The following is a 12,409-nucleotide window of genomic DNA, read 5'->3' on the forward strand; positions in this document are numbered from 1 at the left end:
AATGTCTCAAACAAGTGACGCATTAGTAGGGTGCTGTTTGTAAACGTTCCTTCCGCGTCCCGTGGCGAAATGTGCTAATTACAAGCCAGCGACGTAGACTCGGAAAGAAATCCAGAATTTACGGACACTGCAGGACTCTCGGTCTTTCTTTCACTCCTATCTCTATGGTTAGCAAGTGACCACTCTACACTCTGGAGGACTCAGCGAGCGCAGATGAGCCCTAGGCGACCTTATTGGCACGTGACCGGAAGTCTGACTTGCTATTGGTTAATGCTGGTAAAGCCCGCCCAACAGCCTCCTGTCAGCTCCTTTAAGTAGACTCCGCGGGGAAGCGCTCAGTCTTTCGGCGACTGTGAGGTTCGAGAGGTGAGACTTTGTGGTGGGTCCTGGCGCCTAGGCCCGGGTCTCCGGGCCCTGGAGCCGGGTGGGTCGCGGGCGGCCTGCAGTGATGACATGCCAAAAAAAGCACGTGTTAGACTGCTGACGCGGGTGATGCGAACTACAGTCTGAGCCGAGCCTCCGCGGCGGCGGGGAGGGAACGGCCTGCGGGCGCACGTCTTCTAATCCACTGCTGTCGTTCTTGCAGATTCCTGCCGGGCCGAGAACGTAGATCACCTTCTACTCCCCTTCGACCTTTCCCCAAAGCCTTTGAATAAAATGGTTTGATCCCAGCCCTGGTCTTGGTGTTTCTTTTCGCGACGCGCTGCCTTTGAGCCCCCGCCGCGCCTGCGCGTGGCGCCGGGGGTCAGGCTGCAGCGCCAGAGCACGCGCTTGCGCATAACTGGGGCCGCGCGGTCCTCCGCCAGCGGTCCTTTTAACCGCGAGCCACACGTCCGCACCCGGCTGCAAGGGGGTAGGCGACGTTGTGGGAAGTGCCCTGGGGAGAATACGGGGATCCTATAGGCCCCGCTACTCCGTTTCCCGCACGTTCCTAGTTCTTTTGTGGAAGTCCTGTCGTCTCCGTGATTATCAGGACCTGCAGGTTAACCGCGGCGTGGGGGGGTGCCTGAAGGGAGGGGAGTACGTGGCCTTGAGCAGTTTAAGGACCGCGGTGTACTTGACAGGAACTGGTTTCGGTCCTGATGGTGCAAGAATAACACCTGGCTGAGGTGTGGCAGTGATCTATTTGAGAATAACTACCATTTAGGGCCAACTGCTTATTTGGATACTGTACCAAGCATGGGAATAAAAGCTCGGACAAATTAATGTGTCCCAGTTAGCCTCAAGAAGGTCGTTGGGAAGAGAATTTCGATCTTCTGCATTGCCGGGCACGGCAGGCACCTAAGTAAACGCACACTCCTCCCGGGTCCAGATAGGGGAGTAGCGATGTCCCCTGGGTTTGGGGGAAATGTGCATCAGTTCTGAGTACAAGGCAGCACATGTTGAAGGCCGAGGATGCACAAGTGCAGTGTATCAACTGCTTTGGCCGTAATAACCGCAGGGGTCCCCAAGTTAACAGGATTGCTAGGCTGTTGAGGGTGCAAACGCACACTCCTCCCGGGTCCAGATAGGGGAGTAGCGATGTCCCCTGGGTTTGGGGGAAATGTGCATCAGTTCTGAGTACAAGGCAGCACATGTTGAAGGCCGAGGATGCACAAGTGCAGTGTATCAACTGCTTTGGCCGTAATAACCGCAGGGGTCCCCAAGTTAACAGGATTGCTAGGCTGTTGAGGGTGCACGGAAGCAAGACCGTCTGCCTCAGGAGAGGGAGATTTTGTTCTAAAGATTTTAAGTAATCTGCACTGAAGGTGAAGCTAGAGCTTACGACCCCCGAAATCGAGTCACATGCTCTACCTACTTAGCCAGCCGGGTGCCCCGCTCCCTCGGTGTGGTGAGGACCGCCTTGCAGTTTAGAAAACCTGCCTGGTGGTCACCAGGAAATCCAAGCTGCTTTGGCAGCTGAGTGACCCAAGTGGCCTGTACCCACTGCTTAATTGTCTCCCTATTACCTAAAAAGGATTCAGTAGAAATAACTTAGATGCTTATCTAGTATTTGACATTGAGAGATTTATTTTGTGAAACAACGCAAGCGACTGTAAATCCCCACATACTATTCGGTTAAGTGCAACAGGGGACTCGTGTAATCTACACAGTAGTGCATCTAGTCCTTTGCCTTTAGTTATTGCACAAAAATTCTAATAGACCAGTGAACAAGACTGACAGGCAAATCGGCCTACACAATGAGAAATCAGAACAGTACACCGACTGGAATGATCAAATAATTTAAGTCAAATGTTTTAATGGTGCGGTTAAAGTAGTCAAGGGTTCAGATATATTTTTTCAATATATTAATTTCTTTAAAGTCAGGTTCAGGCAAGGTGCTGTTTAAAAAACCACGATTAGCTTTGTCCACAGATGTAAGTCATCAAAAGTTACCCATGGTAGTTCTGATGTTGAATGCAGCTTTTAAACAATAAAAAATTGTGTTTTAAGTGTACTTCTCAAAGCAAATGATACAACTAGGGAGCCCCCAAACTTGTAAACTAAGACCTTCTGACACAAATGCACAAAATAAGATTGGCAACGTTAAAGAAAGGTCACGTGAGTTCTGAGCTAACGTAGTGTTTAATGTTGAGCAAAACTTGGTCTCAACTCTCAAAGGTGGTAGAGAGTTCTCGCCTTTGGCTGTCAGAAGAGGAAACTGCCCATAACCTCAAAACATCCCGAACCAGTTAAGATTTAACAAAGCATTTAGACGGCCTGTAGAAAGCACAGAGCACGTAGGAAGTGCCAGATCGACCTTGCTCTGGCTTTCCGCCCCCTACCCCAATTCTTTATGTGCAGTATTGGACATTTTCACATACCCTCCTGTCTCAGGAAAACATTTGGGATTAGTTAGAAACCAGGTGATTGTACCTCAGTGGTAGAAGGCTTGGGATGGTTTGATCTCATGGCTTTGCCTGATGTTCACATAAATCTCGCTGTCCCCACCCCAGCTGATAGGATGTTAGTGTGTGTATGTTCTATGGCTACTTGCTTCCAAAACGCACAATTTAATAGGAAAGGTAAGTTGCTACGCGTATCTCTTTATCATCAGTGAAATGGTTCACAAAGTTCCACTCCCCACCCCGCTCACGTTCCTGAACAGACATTCTCTGGAAGCGTGGAGGGCTGTGTCACCTATGGACTAGAAGTGCAAAAACGTTCCATTGTGCACTGGCTGCCTGAGGAAAAGCTTTGGAGGAGTCGGGGCAAGGGGAAGAAGGCCTTCCAGTTGTAAGCTTTGCTCGCACTGTGCTCTCGCTGCCACAAACACTGGAGCCATGGTGTGAGTCACCTGTCACCTCTGGATCCACCGTGGTCATTCTTCCACAGTCCCTTTGCTGAGTCAAAGCTTTGCAGCAGGCAGTGCAGACACCAGTTCCCGGATGCGTGGAATGACACCGCACAGTGGAATGGGCACCGGCAGGCAGAGGGCAGAAGCTGTGGCACAAGGGCAGACCAGTGCTACAGCGCAGATGGCAGCCAAGAACCCCACACTTTGAGCCAGATCTCGTAATACTGGGAAGGTCAGATCTTCACCCATCACAGCTGGTCAGCAGCCTCCACAAGTGGGTCTTTGAGGAGGCAGGAAGCGGAGCGAGGGTCCATGGCTGAGTGCATTATGGGGATATAGACATCATCCATGTTTGGCATGACAAAAACCTTCTGTAGAAAGAAATTAAAGAATAGCCGTGTGGAAGGATGCTCGGGTTCCTCAGGCTGTTGCTCTACTCTGTTCTGATAATTTTAGGTTTCAGATAAGTTTTAAATGTACATATGAACCAACTTTTCGTGCACATTCTAAACTAATTCCTCTGCCACGTTTAAATAGTTGAGGAATCACAGTGCATGAACACAGGTCTGAGGCAGAAGCAGCCTTTGATTTCATGTACATATAATAAAACTACTCATGAGTTCATAAATATTTAACACCATTACTTTAAGAGGACTGGCTTAAGTTGCTCATAATATTTCCAAATTACTAAGTCCAGAACACATATTCCAAGTAAGTTTATTCACTTAAACCCTAGCAAAAAAATGTAAGCTAATTTTTTTTCACACCAGAACCAAAGCTATATATGAAAGAAATTCTACCATAATGATCACGTGAAGGATCATCAGTGATTGATAATGATGGTACTTTGACTATCATGTTTATAAACTAATTTTATGCAAGTGAATCCTGGCAATGCATTCAGTCTTCAGTAATGCCCTCTTACAAAAGCAAAAAAAGGTGGCTATGGGAGGGTGTAACAGTCACCTGTCAACTTCCCAACTTGCCTCAAAAATACCAGGAGCCAATCTCTGACCCTTGGCCTTTCTTTTCCCCCTTGTACTGCAATACCCCTGAAAGAGATAACCCACTCTAATTCCTATTGTAGGTTCTAGGGAAAACAAAAAAAAAAAACCTAAAGGTTGCCTTTCCTCTCACTAGGTTCAAACTACTTTTCTGCTTGGTGATAATACTAAGCTTCCCAGAAATTGGTTTTCAGTTAAAGTTAATCCATAGCTTTTGTTTACTCATTTGAGAGAGAAAGAGAGAGAGACAGAACACGCACCACATGCGAGCCGGGAAGGGGCAGAGAGAAAGGGAGAGAGAGAATCTTAAGAAGGCTCTGTGCTATCAGCACGGAGCCTGACTCGGGGCTTGATCTCACAAATCGTGAGATCATGACCTGAGCTGAAATCAAAAATTGGACACTTGGGGCGCCTGGGTGGCTCCGTCGGTTGAGCGTCCGACTTCGGCTCAGGGCATATCTCACGGTCTGTGAGTTCGAGCCCCGCATCGGGCTCTGTGCTGACGGCTTGGAGCCTGGAGCCTGCTTCAGATTCTGTGTCTCCCTCTCTCTCTGCCCCTCCCCCGTTCATGCTGTGTCTCGCTCTGTCTCAAAAATAAATAAACATTTAAATAAAAAAATTGGACACTTAACCAACTGAGCCACCCAGGTGCCCCTAATCCATAGCTTTTAAATAAAAACATAATTTTTCAAAGGCGGTATCTTAAAACATACCACTGCAAAAATATGGGTCTCCTTCAAACGGCGACATTTATTTCAAAGTAAATTGTTTGCTAATCCATAAAACGTTGACAGACCTCGAATATCTGATAAAAATTTGGTAGATATAGCTCATCCCAGGGCCTCGGCTACATTATTTCCTTTGGTGGCAGAAAGCAGAAAACAGGCTTGGAGAATGAGCTCTGGCTTAGTGGACCCAACTTTCGGGTTTCCTCTGAACTACTTAACAGGGTTCTGTGGCTGAGGCTCCGGGTTTCTGAAATCGTACCTAAGATGTTATGCCTGTCTGATCATAACACGTACTTTCCTGGGATGAGGGTCCATAGCTTTCATTAGATTCTCGAAAGAGGATCCTGACCCAAATGAAATTCAGAACCTCTGTTCTGCCCTGAGCTTTGAGACTCGTGTGAAACACACACCAGATGATACCACACGTTTACCTGAAACTCCTGTTCCAGTTTCTTCTCTATCCAGTCTGTCACATGAACTAGAGTCACTTCCCTCTCTCCAAGTTTTGGCCGAGCTTTCAGCTCTACATATGGTGGCTTCCGGAAACCATACCTTTTTGGAGAAGACAAGTAGCAAACAACTGCATTTAGAGGCAGACAAGGAAGTAGACAAGTACCAACAGCAAACATTCTTCATGTACCCAGGGCTTCTCCCCCATGTGAATGTTCTCTTACTCTGAACACCCCCTCTAAAAATGATTCAAGGCAGCAAACAGGAATCGTGAGCTCCCACGTCCCTGGACCATGTGTAGGGCTGTGATGATTTGAGAACAGTTCTGACAAACTGGGAGAGCCAGGAAGCACCACTGGAAAAGTCTGTGACCTCGGCGTTGTTTTCTGGTCTTTTGCTTCTCCTGAAATGGCAAGGATCTCTTTTGTTTCTATTTTAATAAAGATAGTGTATGTGCATTACAAAACCCAAAATATACATATGTATAAAGCAGAAAGTGAAAGATACTGCCTCTCTCAGAATCTTATCCCCAAGACAGGACCACTGAGAGAAGCGGGGTCAATTTCCCCCATACTCTTAATATGCATATGTAAACAGAGAACATTCTATAACCTGCTTTTTCATTCCATCCTCTACAGCATGCTTATTAAGGCTTCCCAGTGGAGCTGACTGGCACTCACACTGTTGGTAAAGGATCCAGACAAGAGACTGTGTGCTATCAAACTACCTAAAAACTTCTACCTGGCATGGACCAATGTTTTAAAAACTACAACAAAAACATCAAATTGCTATAAACATATCGAAACACTCTCAAGATCTATACTTATCTGTGGATTAATAACAAATGTACTGGGTAGCACTATCCCAGAAGCCTTTAATTTCATCTTCCACTGAGCAGTGGCATCTGTAACCGATACATCTTAAAGCATGAAATTACGTAAGTGAAGGTATGTTGTATCAACTCTTACTATTAAAAAAATTTTTTTCTTAGGTTTGGAAGACTGTACAGTAAGATATTAACAGTGGTTATTTTGGGATGATGAGATTATAGGCTTTTTTACCCCTCTCTTTTTTTTTTTTTTTCATTTGTTCCTTTTTTTTTATTTACAATGAAATAGTACTCTCTAGAAATAAAATCTAGGGGTGCCTGGGCGGCTCAGTCAGTTAAGCATCCAACTCTTGATTTTGGCTCAGGTCATGATCTCATGGTAGTGAGATCGAGCCCTGTATTGGGCTCATGCACGGAGTGCGGAGGCTGCTTGGGATTCTCTCTCTCCTGTCTCTGCCCCTCCCCTGCTCATGGGTGTGCTCTCTCTGTGTCAAAATAAAGAAATACACTTAAAAAGTTATTTAAAAATAAAACCTAAAAAGGTATTTTAAAGTTTTTACTGGGAAATACCAGCATCCTCATCAAATGGTCAATTGAAAAAATTTTCTGATAAATCTTTAAAAAATTTTTTAAATGTTTATTTATTTTTGAGAGACAGACAGAGTGTGAGCAGGGCAGGAGCACAGAGAGAGGAAGACACAGAATCCAAAGTGGGCTCCAGGCTCTGAGCTGTCAGCACAGAGCCCAACGCGGGTCTCAAACTCGAGAACTGCGAGATCATGACCTGAGCCAAAGTCAGAGGCTCAAGCGACTGAGCCACCTAGGCGCCCCTAGAATGTCAATTTTAAACTGCAGTTCACAGATAGTGATGTTCTTCTGCTGGATCCATGAATAGGACATTTCACCGGTTCTCAATGCTGGCTTAGTTCTCCATGCTATGGATCCTGGGGGCTGGGTGCATCTCCGTTTTTAACAAGTCTCTAGGTGACTGTGATGTGCAGTTTGATTTGAGGGCCACTAGTTCATTCGATGACAACTCCTCAGATAGACCTCCTCCCACAGTAACCAAGTGCATAGGTTCTGACTCCTTAACACCTCGCTCTAACCCAGGGAGCCTTCCCTAAGCACCTCAGCCTCTGCGGAATGCGTGATCCCCCTCTGTAAAGCAGGGATAACAGTGGTACCTATCTCTGCAGGATGTTGTGAGGCACTCAGGCCAGGCAGAGAGTAAGAGCTCTACAGACGGCAGCTCTTCTAGCTGGTGGAAAGAACTGGCTTTAGAGAGGAGGAAGACCGAGAATAGAAACATGTGAAGATGAAGCTTTAAATGTGAATGAACCGTTCATAGAAGAAAGTAGAATTGGATTTGTGACAAACATTAAGGTCCCATGAAAAACGTGTGTAAGTGCTTCTGCCCAGAGGGCACTTTCCACAATGTCAAGGGTACGCAGGCTGGATTTTTACGGCCACGCAACAGGTTGTACGCACCATATTCGGTCAGTCGGGGGAGGTGGAATGTTGACCGCCAGGGTTCCTCTACATTCTTGCACTTCCACAGTGAGCAGCAGGGGGGTATTGGAGACTTCTTCAATCTTCTTTTTAATGAACTCTGTCTCTGTTGCTTTTTGGAAATATTTTGACTTGGTAATTTTATCAACAAACCTCATAATCTTGCTTGTTCGATGACCCCCAACGTACCTTTAAATGAAGGACACAGATGTTAGTATACTTCATACACAAAACCTCTGTGGTTCTTCGTTCACCTTACTCTAGACCAGAGTTTCCAAACCGAAGCACTACTGACATTTTGGACTAGGTAATTCTTTGTGGTGGGGGCTGTCCTATGCACCGTACAATGTTTAGCAGCACCCTGGTCTGAGCCTTCTAGGTGCCAGCAGCATGTTTCCCCCAGTCATGATAATAAAAATTGCCTCCAGACATCGCTAAATGTCCCCTCGTGGGCAAAACAACCTCCAGTGGAGAAACCACTACATTAGGGAAGGTGTAGACATCAGACAGGACCCAAGTCTTGACCAATGGAGAGACAAAGTTCTCACAGTGCAGAGAAGGCATCCCACCTGTCCTCCTTAACAGCCCTCAACTACTGAACATAAATCCTGAGTTCTCCTAGAGAAACTTCCCCATGTCTACACAGCAAATAGGAAATCATGCTGCATCTGACAGGGACATAAAACACAGCCATTAACTGATTGTCTTTTAGGTGATGGCATACCAACTTTCAGTGGCAACTACTTTTCAAAGGGCTTAGAACTTTTTTCTAAAGAAAAATGTTACCTCAGGTGGCATGCTAGAAGGCCACGAAGCAAGCTTTTGTACCAGGTCCTATCAACCATAAGATTGCCCTAAGGAAAGAGGGTATTTGCTTTTTAAAATCCTCTGGAGTTCCAGAGTGCCAGGAAGAGTATGTGTATATGTGTAGGGAAAAGCAGTCATTCTTAAGGTCAAGAGGGTAGATTTTAAATAATGAACCCAAGTGTTAGTATCGACCCTTCCAACGTCTGGATTCTCTCCATCTTCTGTAGGATCTCAAAAGTGAACAGGTTGATATTTTCTTACAAATGCTTCTGAATCTCTGGTTTCTTTATAATCTTAGTTGCTTCAACTCACTTCGAATAATTAAAAGATCCTTACAGAGAAGCTGTTTAAGCATTCTTATTATTCCACAGTCCGAGTTACAGACAAAGGGAGCCCCGAAAATGAAGTCCATCACCCAAAAGATCAGCTAAGCAGCCCACGTCTTCAAAATTCACCAAAGAAATCACCCGAATGTTCCAGCCTCGTAGGAACCGGCAGCCCAATGAGAAAGTGTGACCCAACTGAGGGCAGCGATGCTCTCCATCGGGCACTAGGGGGAGATGTTGTGTAAGCTCCTTGCACTAAACACGCCTTTCAATGCTCTATTAATAATTTTCTTCACTGGCCCAAGAAAGCCATTTTGATGGGGATCTTCTTAGCTATGGAAAGAATTCTTGGGTCTTTCTGCTGTGGGGGCTGGAGTTTTAAGCACTGACTCTGGGTTCTTAATGTAAAAGTCACTCACTCAATACGGAGGAAGAAGAAAGATTATATAGGACACCCAAGTTGGTGCCCTGAGCCCTGGAGCCCTGGAAGCTGGATCCACTCACCCTTCAGCCCCTGGGAGGAGCGGTTTGTCTCCCGCGCTGGGCTCTGGAGCGTCGTCTTCATCAGAGGAGCCAGCACTGGAGGACTCCTCATCACTGTCCGCCAGACAGTACGCCCTGGGCCTGCAACTGATCAGGGCAGAGTCACCACCGTAGCCTGCCCTTCAGGCTCTGCTTAGAAAGAGAACACACATGCTCCACCGCCATCACCGCTAACATGTCCTCATTCTCCCAACCCACCCAGAAAAGAAGAGGCTGGATCCAAGAGCCCTCGGGTTGGTCAGGTTACCCGGAGACTCTTCAGTGCCAAGTGCCCTGAGAGCAGCACAGGACTTGGGGCCCAAGAGTTCCATTCTGTGCATGCGTCCGGACAGGTGGTGGGAGTGTGATGCGTCCACACAAAATGCAGTGATCTCATCGACAGTGCAGCAGTAGCCAAGTGGCGGGGCAGGGGGCGGGGGGATGGATGGAAAGCACGATGGTTGCAAGGGTGAGGTGACAGCTGATGCTGGCGACATAACCTCCTCTCACACATGACGGGATGACGGGGATGTTTAGGCAAGTCCCTGGGCTCTGCCTGAGTTCAGTGACTCTGATGCTTTCTGCCTTAGTTACCTCCGGATTAGTTTTGACTCAAGACTCCTTCCTAGTGAAATTATGTGTCTTATCCCATACCTGCTCTAGCTCCTAAAGGCCACAGAAAAAGCCAACAATCGCAAGGGACAAACCTCAAGGGACTCTAGGAAACAACCGACAGGAGAGCCTAGGAAGTTGCCCAGAGAAATACAAATTTAAAAACCATTTAAAAAAAGAAAGTGATACAAAGCCTCGTCAGTGAGCAACGTTCCCCATTAATCTTTCCAGGGATACTCAGTTTCCAGAGGCATGGGGGTTACTAGATCACCAGCAGTGGCGAGGGCCACTCTAATGGCACTGGGGGGGGTTCTTGGCCGGGATTCGGCCCCACAAAAGGCAGCTCCCTCCCTGGATGGCGGCTTTGCTTCAGAGAGGTAGACAGGTAGGGCCCACCTCTGAGGCTCGGAGACTTGATTGGGATGAAGCCAACGAGGGACAGAGTAGTCTCTGAACACTACTAAGCAACCAAATGGTCACAAAGCAGAGCCTTGCATTTCTGATAAGGACAAAATTACTGGGAAGGCAGCAGAGCTTAGGTCCAATCCCTACAGGTGTGATCCCTACGGGGTTTCCCTCCGATGCTCACAGGGGGCAGTCATCTCCTGGCCAAAAGTGGCCAAGGGCACCCAAGGGCAGAGCACACACGCTCGTGCAGACTTGAAGGCCCAGCAGAGGCCCCAGCTAGAATGGTGGAGCTGAAATCTCCACCCTGTGAAACAAGAGCCTGACTGTAAGAGGACCTCACAAGTGTCCTCCCTGGCAGGACACCCGGATCCTCCCCGACCCCGGCTCTGAAACATAAGAGCCAGCCGTTCCACCAACAGGCTTGCGTACAGTTAAAGGGAAACTCCCCGTGCACGTACAAAAGCCTCTTGTCCCTGACCATGGAGACAATACCTAACTGACTCTTTCTTCCTCCTTCCGTTAGAGTCCTGGCTAGTCCGGGAAATGCTATGGGTGTTCACTGGTCGCAAAGCCATTTCAGAGCTTTCCCTGGTTAGGCAGTCTCACAGAGATCTTCTTTTATATAAAATGTGCGCAGCAAAATATTAGTCCCAAGAAAGCCTATAAATTGGGTCTTGAGATGCGGAAAGTCAGGGAGGCAAGTCCCCAAGATAACACAACCATCTGAGAAACCCATCTCACTTGGCCATCGGTACGAGGACTGCTTCCTGGCTCTAGATGTGCCCTCAGACAAGGGGTCTGTGTCCCGCCAGCGCAGGTAGCCTGCTCCCCCTCCACGCAGCACAAAAAGCTGCCTCAGGATCTGTGACCGCAGCGAAACCTGCTGAGCCACCAGCCCCTCCTGTTCCCCACTGGTATTTGTCATCTGGCAGCCTCCAGCCCTGAGGCAAAAGATGCCAAAGGCTGAGCACTGCAGAGAGCTCTCGGGTTCCCAAATTAATCCTCCGCAGGACAGAGCACAGGATAAATTTTGCGGCTTGAAGTTAATAATTTAGACAGTGCCATATCAGTGCAAGTGGATCAGATGACATAAAATTCTGATTTTGACCAAACGGTTACCCCAATGTGGCACCCAATCCTTACTAACTAAACATGTAACTGTTTGGCTCATATTTAGTTTTATAACTCAACATGAATTTTATGATCTCGTGATGTCAGCATGAACTTCAGAGAAAGATACACTGCACATCCTTATATAAGATGTGCTGGGGGGGCACCTGGGTGGCTCAGTCGGTTCAGTGTTTGGCTTCAGCTCAGGTCACGATCTCGCAGTCCGTGGGTTCGAGCCCCGTGTCAGGCTCTGTGCTGACATCTCTGGGCCTGGAGCCTGCTTTGGGTTCTCTGCCCCTCCCCCACTCATGCTCGGTCTCTCTCAAAAATAAACATTGAAAAAAAAAATAAGATGTGCTGGAACGTTAATAAGCCTAGGTTTTTTTAAAACACACCTTAGAATCCAGATGAGTATGACATCCTTTCAAAGAGCCGCCTTAAAGGGCTAATTCTAGTTTTGCTGCCTCTGCTAAAAATCTTTGGATACGTGCTTGGAGCCAGACACATAAGAAAAAATGAATTATTTTATCACTGATACTCTATCTTGGACCAAACATCTTATTTCTTGGTCTCAAGATCACCATCACCCCTGAACAACTTCTAGCAATTTCTCTAAGATCCAATCCATCTACAAAGCAGGATGATTCGCTGATACTCAGAACAGTTAAAAGAATGTCACAGGCTCTGGAGGCAGTCCTAAAAGGCAGCTTCCAAAGAATGCTTTAAGTGAAGGCTGCATAGTTACATTAAGCAGCCCAGTGAGGTGGCCACACACGGGAGAACGTGTTCACTTTCTCTAAGTGAAATCAGCACCATGCATCTGCCAC

General features: G+C 47.1%; 1 protein-coding gene, 1 long non-coding RNA gene and 2 other non-coding genes across 9 annotated transcripts in view; 3 read left to right on the top strand and 1 right to left on the bottom strand.

Annotated features, from left to right (window-relative positions):
• Positions 1-671, top strand: LOC147574476 (uncharacterized). Its single transcript, XR_015244238.1, has 2 exons — positions 1-366; positions 587-671. It is a non-coding gene; the product is annotated as an uncharacterized LOC147574476 (long non-coding RNA).
• Positions 443-512, top strand: LOC112864732 (small nucleolar RNA SNORD104). Its single transcript, XR_003224001.1, has one exon. It is a non-coding gene; the product is annotated as a small nucleolar RNA SNORD104 (small nucleolar RNA).
• Positions 672-700: 29 nt separating the features above from the next.
• Positions 701-833, top strand: LOC112864736 (small nucleolar RNA SNORA76). The gene has a single exon (XR_003224004.1). It is a non-coding gene; the product is annotated as a small nucleolar RNA SNORA76 (small nucleolar RNA).
• Positions 834-1,992: 1,159 nt separating this feature from the next.
• Positions 1,993-12,409, bottom strand: part of TEX2 (testis expressed 2) — a 106,071-nt gene continuing 95,654 nt past the window's right edge. For 5 of the 6 annotated variants that reach the window (XM_086687730.1, XM_086687732.1, XM_086687731.1 and 2 more), the window contains 4 exons: positions 9,435-9,560; positions 7,777-7,986; positions 5,441-5,561; positions 1,993-3,648 (listed from right to left, as the gene is read on the bottom strand). In XM_086687730.1, coding sequence (XP_086543856.1) covers positions 3,526-3,648; positions 5,441-5,561; positions 7,777-7,986; positions 9,435-9,560 — 580 coding nt within the window. In that variant the 3' untranslated portion in view covers positions 1,993-3,525. The remainder of the gene's footprint in view (positions 3,649-5,440; positions 5,562-7,776; positions 7,987-9,434; positions 9,561-12,409) is intronic. The other variant, XM_086687736.1, reaches the window with a different exon arrangement.

Source organism: Puma concolor, chromosome E1 (assembly GCF_028749965.1).
Source record: "Puma concolor isolate L17-30 chromosome E1, mPumCon1.1.hap2, whole genome shotgun sequence".
Taxonomy (NCBI): Eukaryota; Metazoa; Chordata; class Mammalia; order Carnivora; family Felidae; genus Puma; species Puma concolor.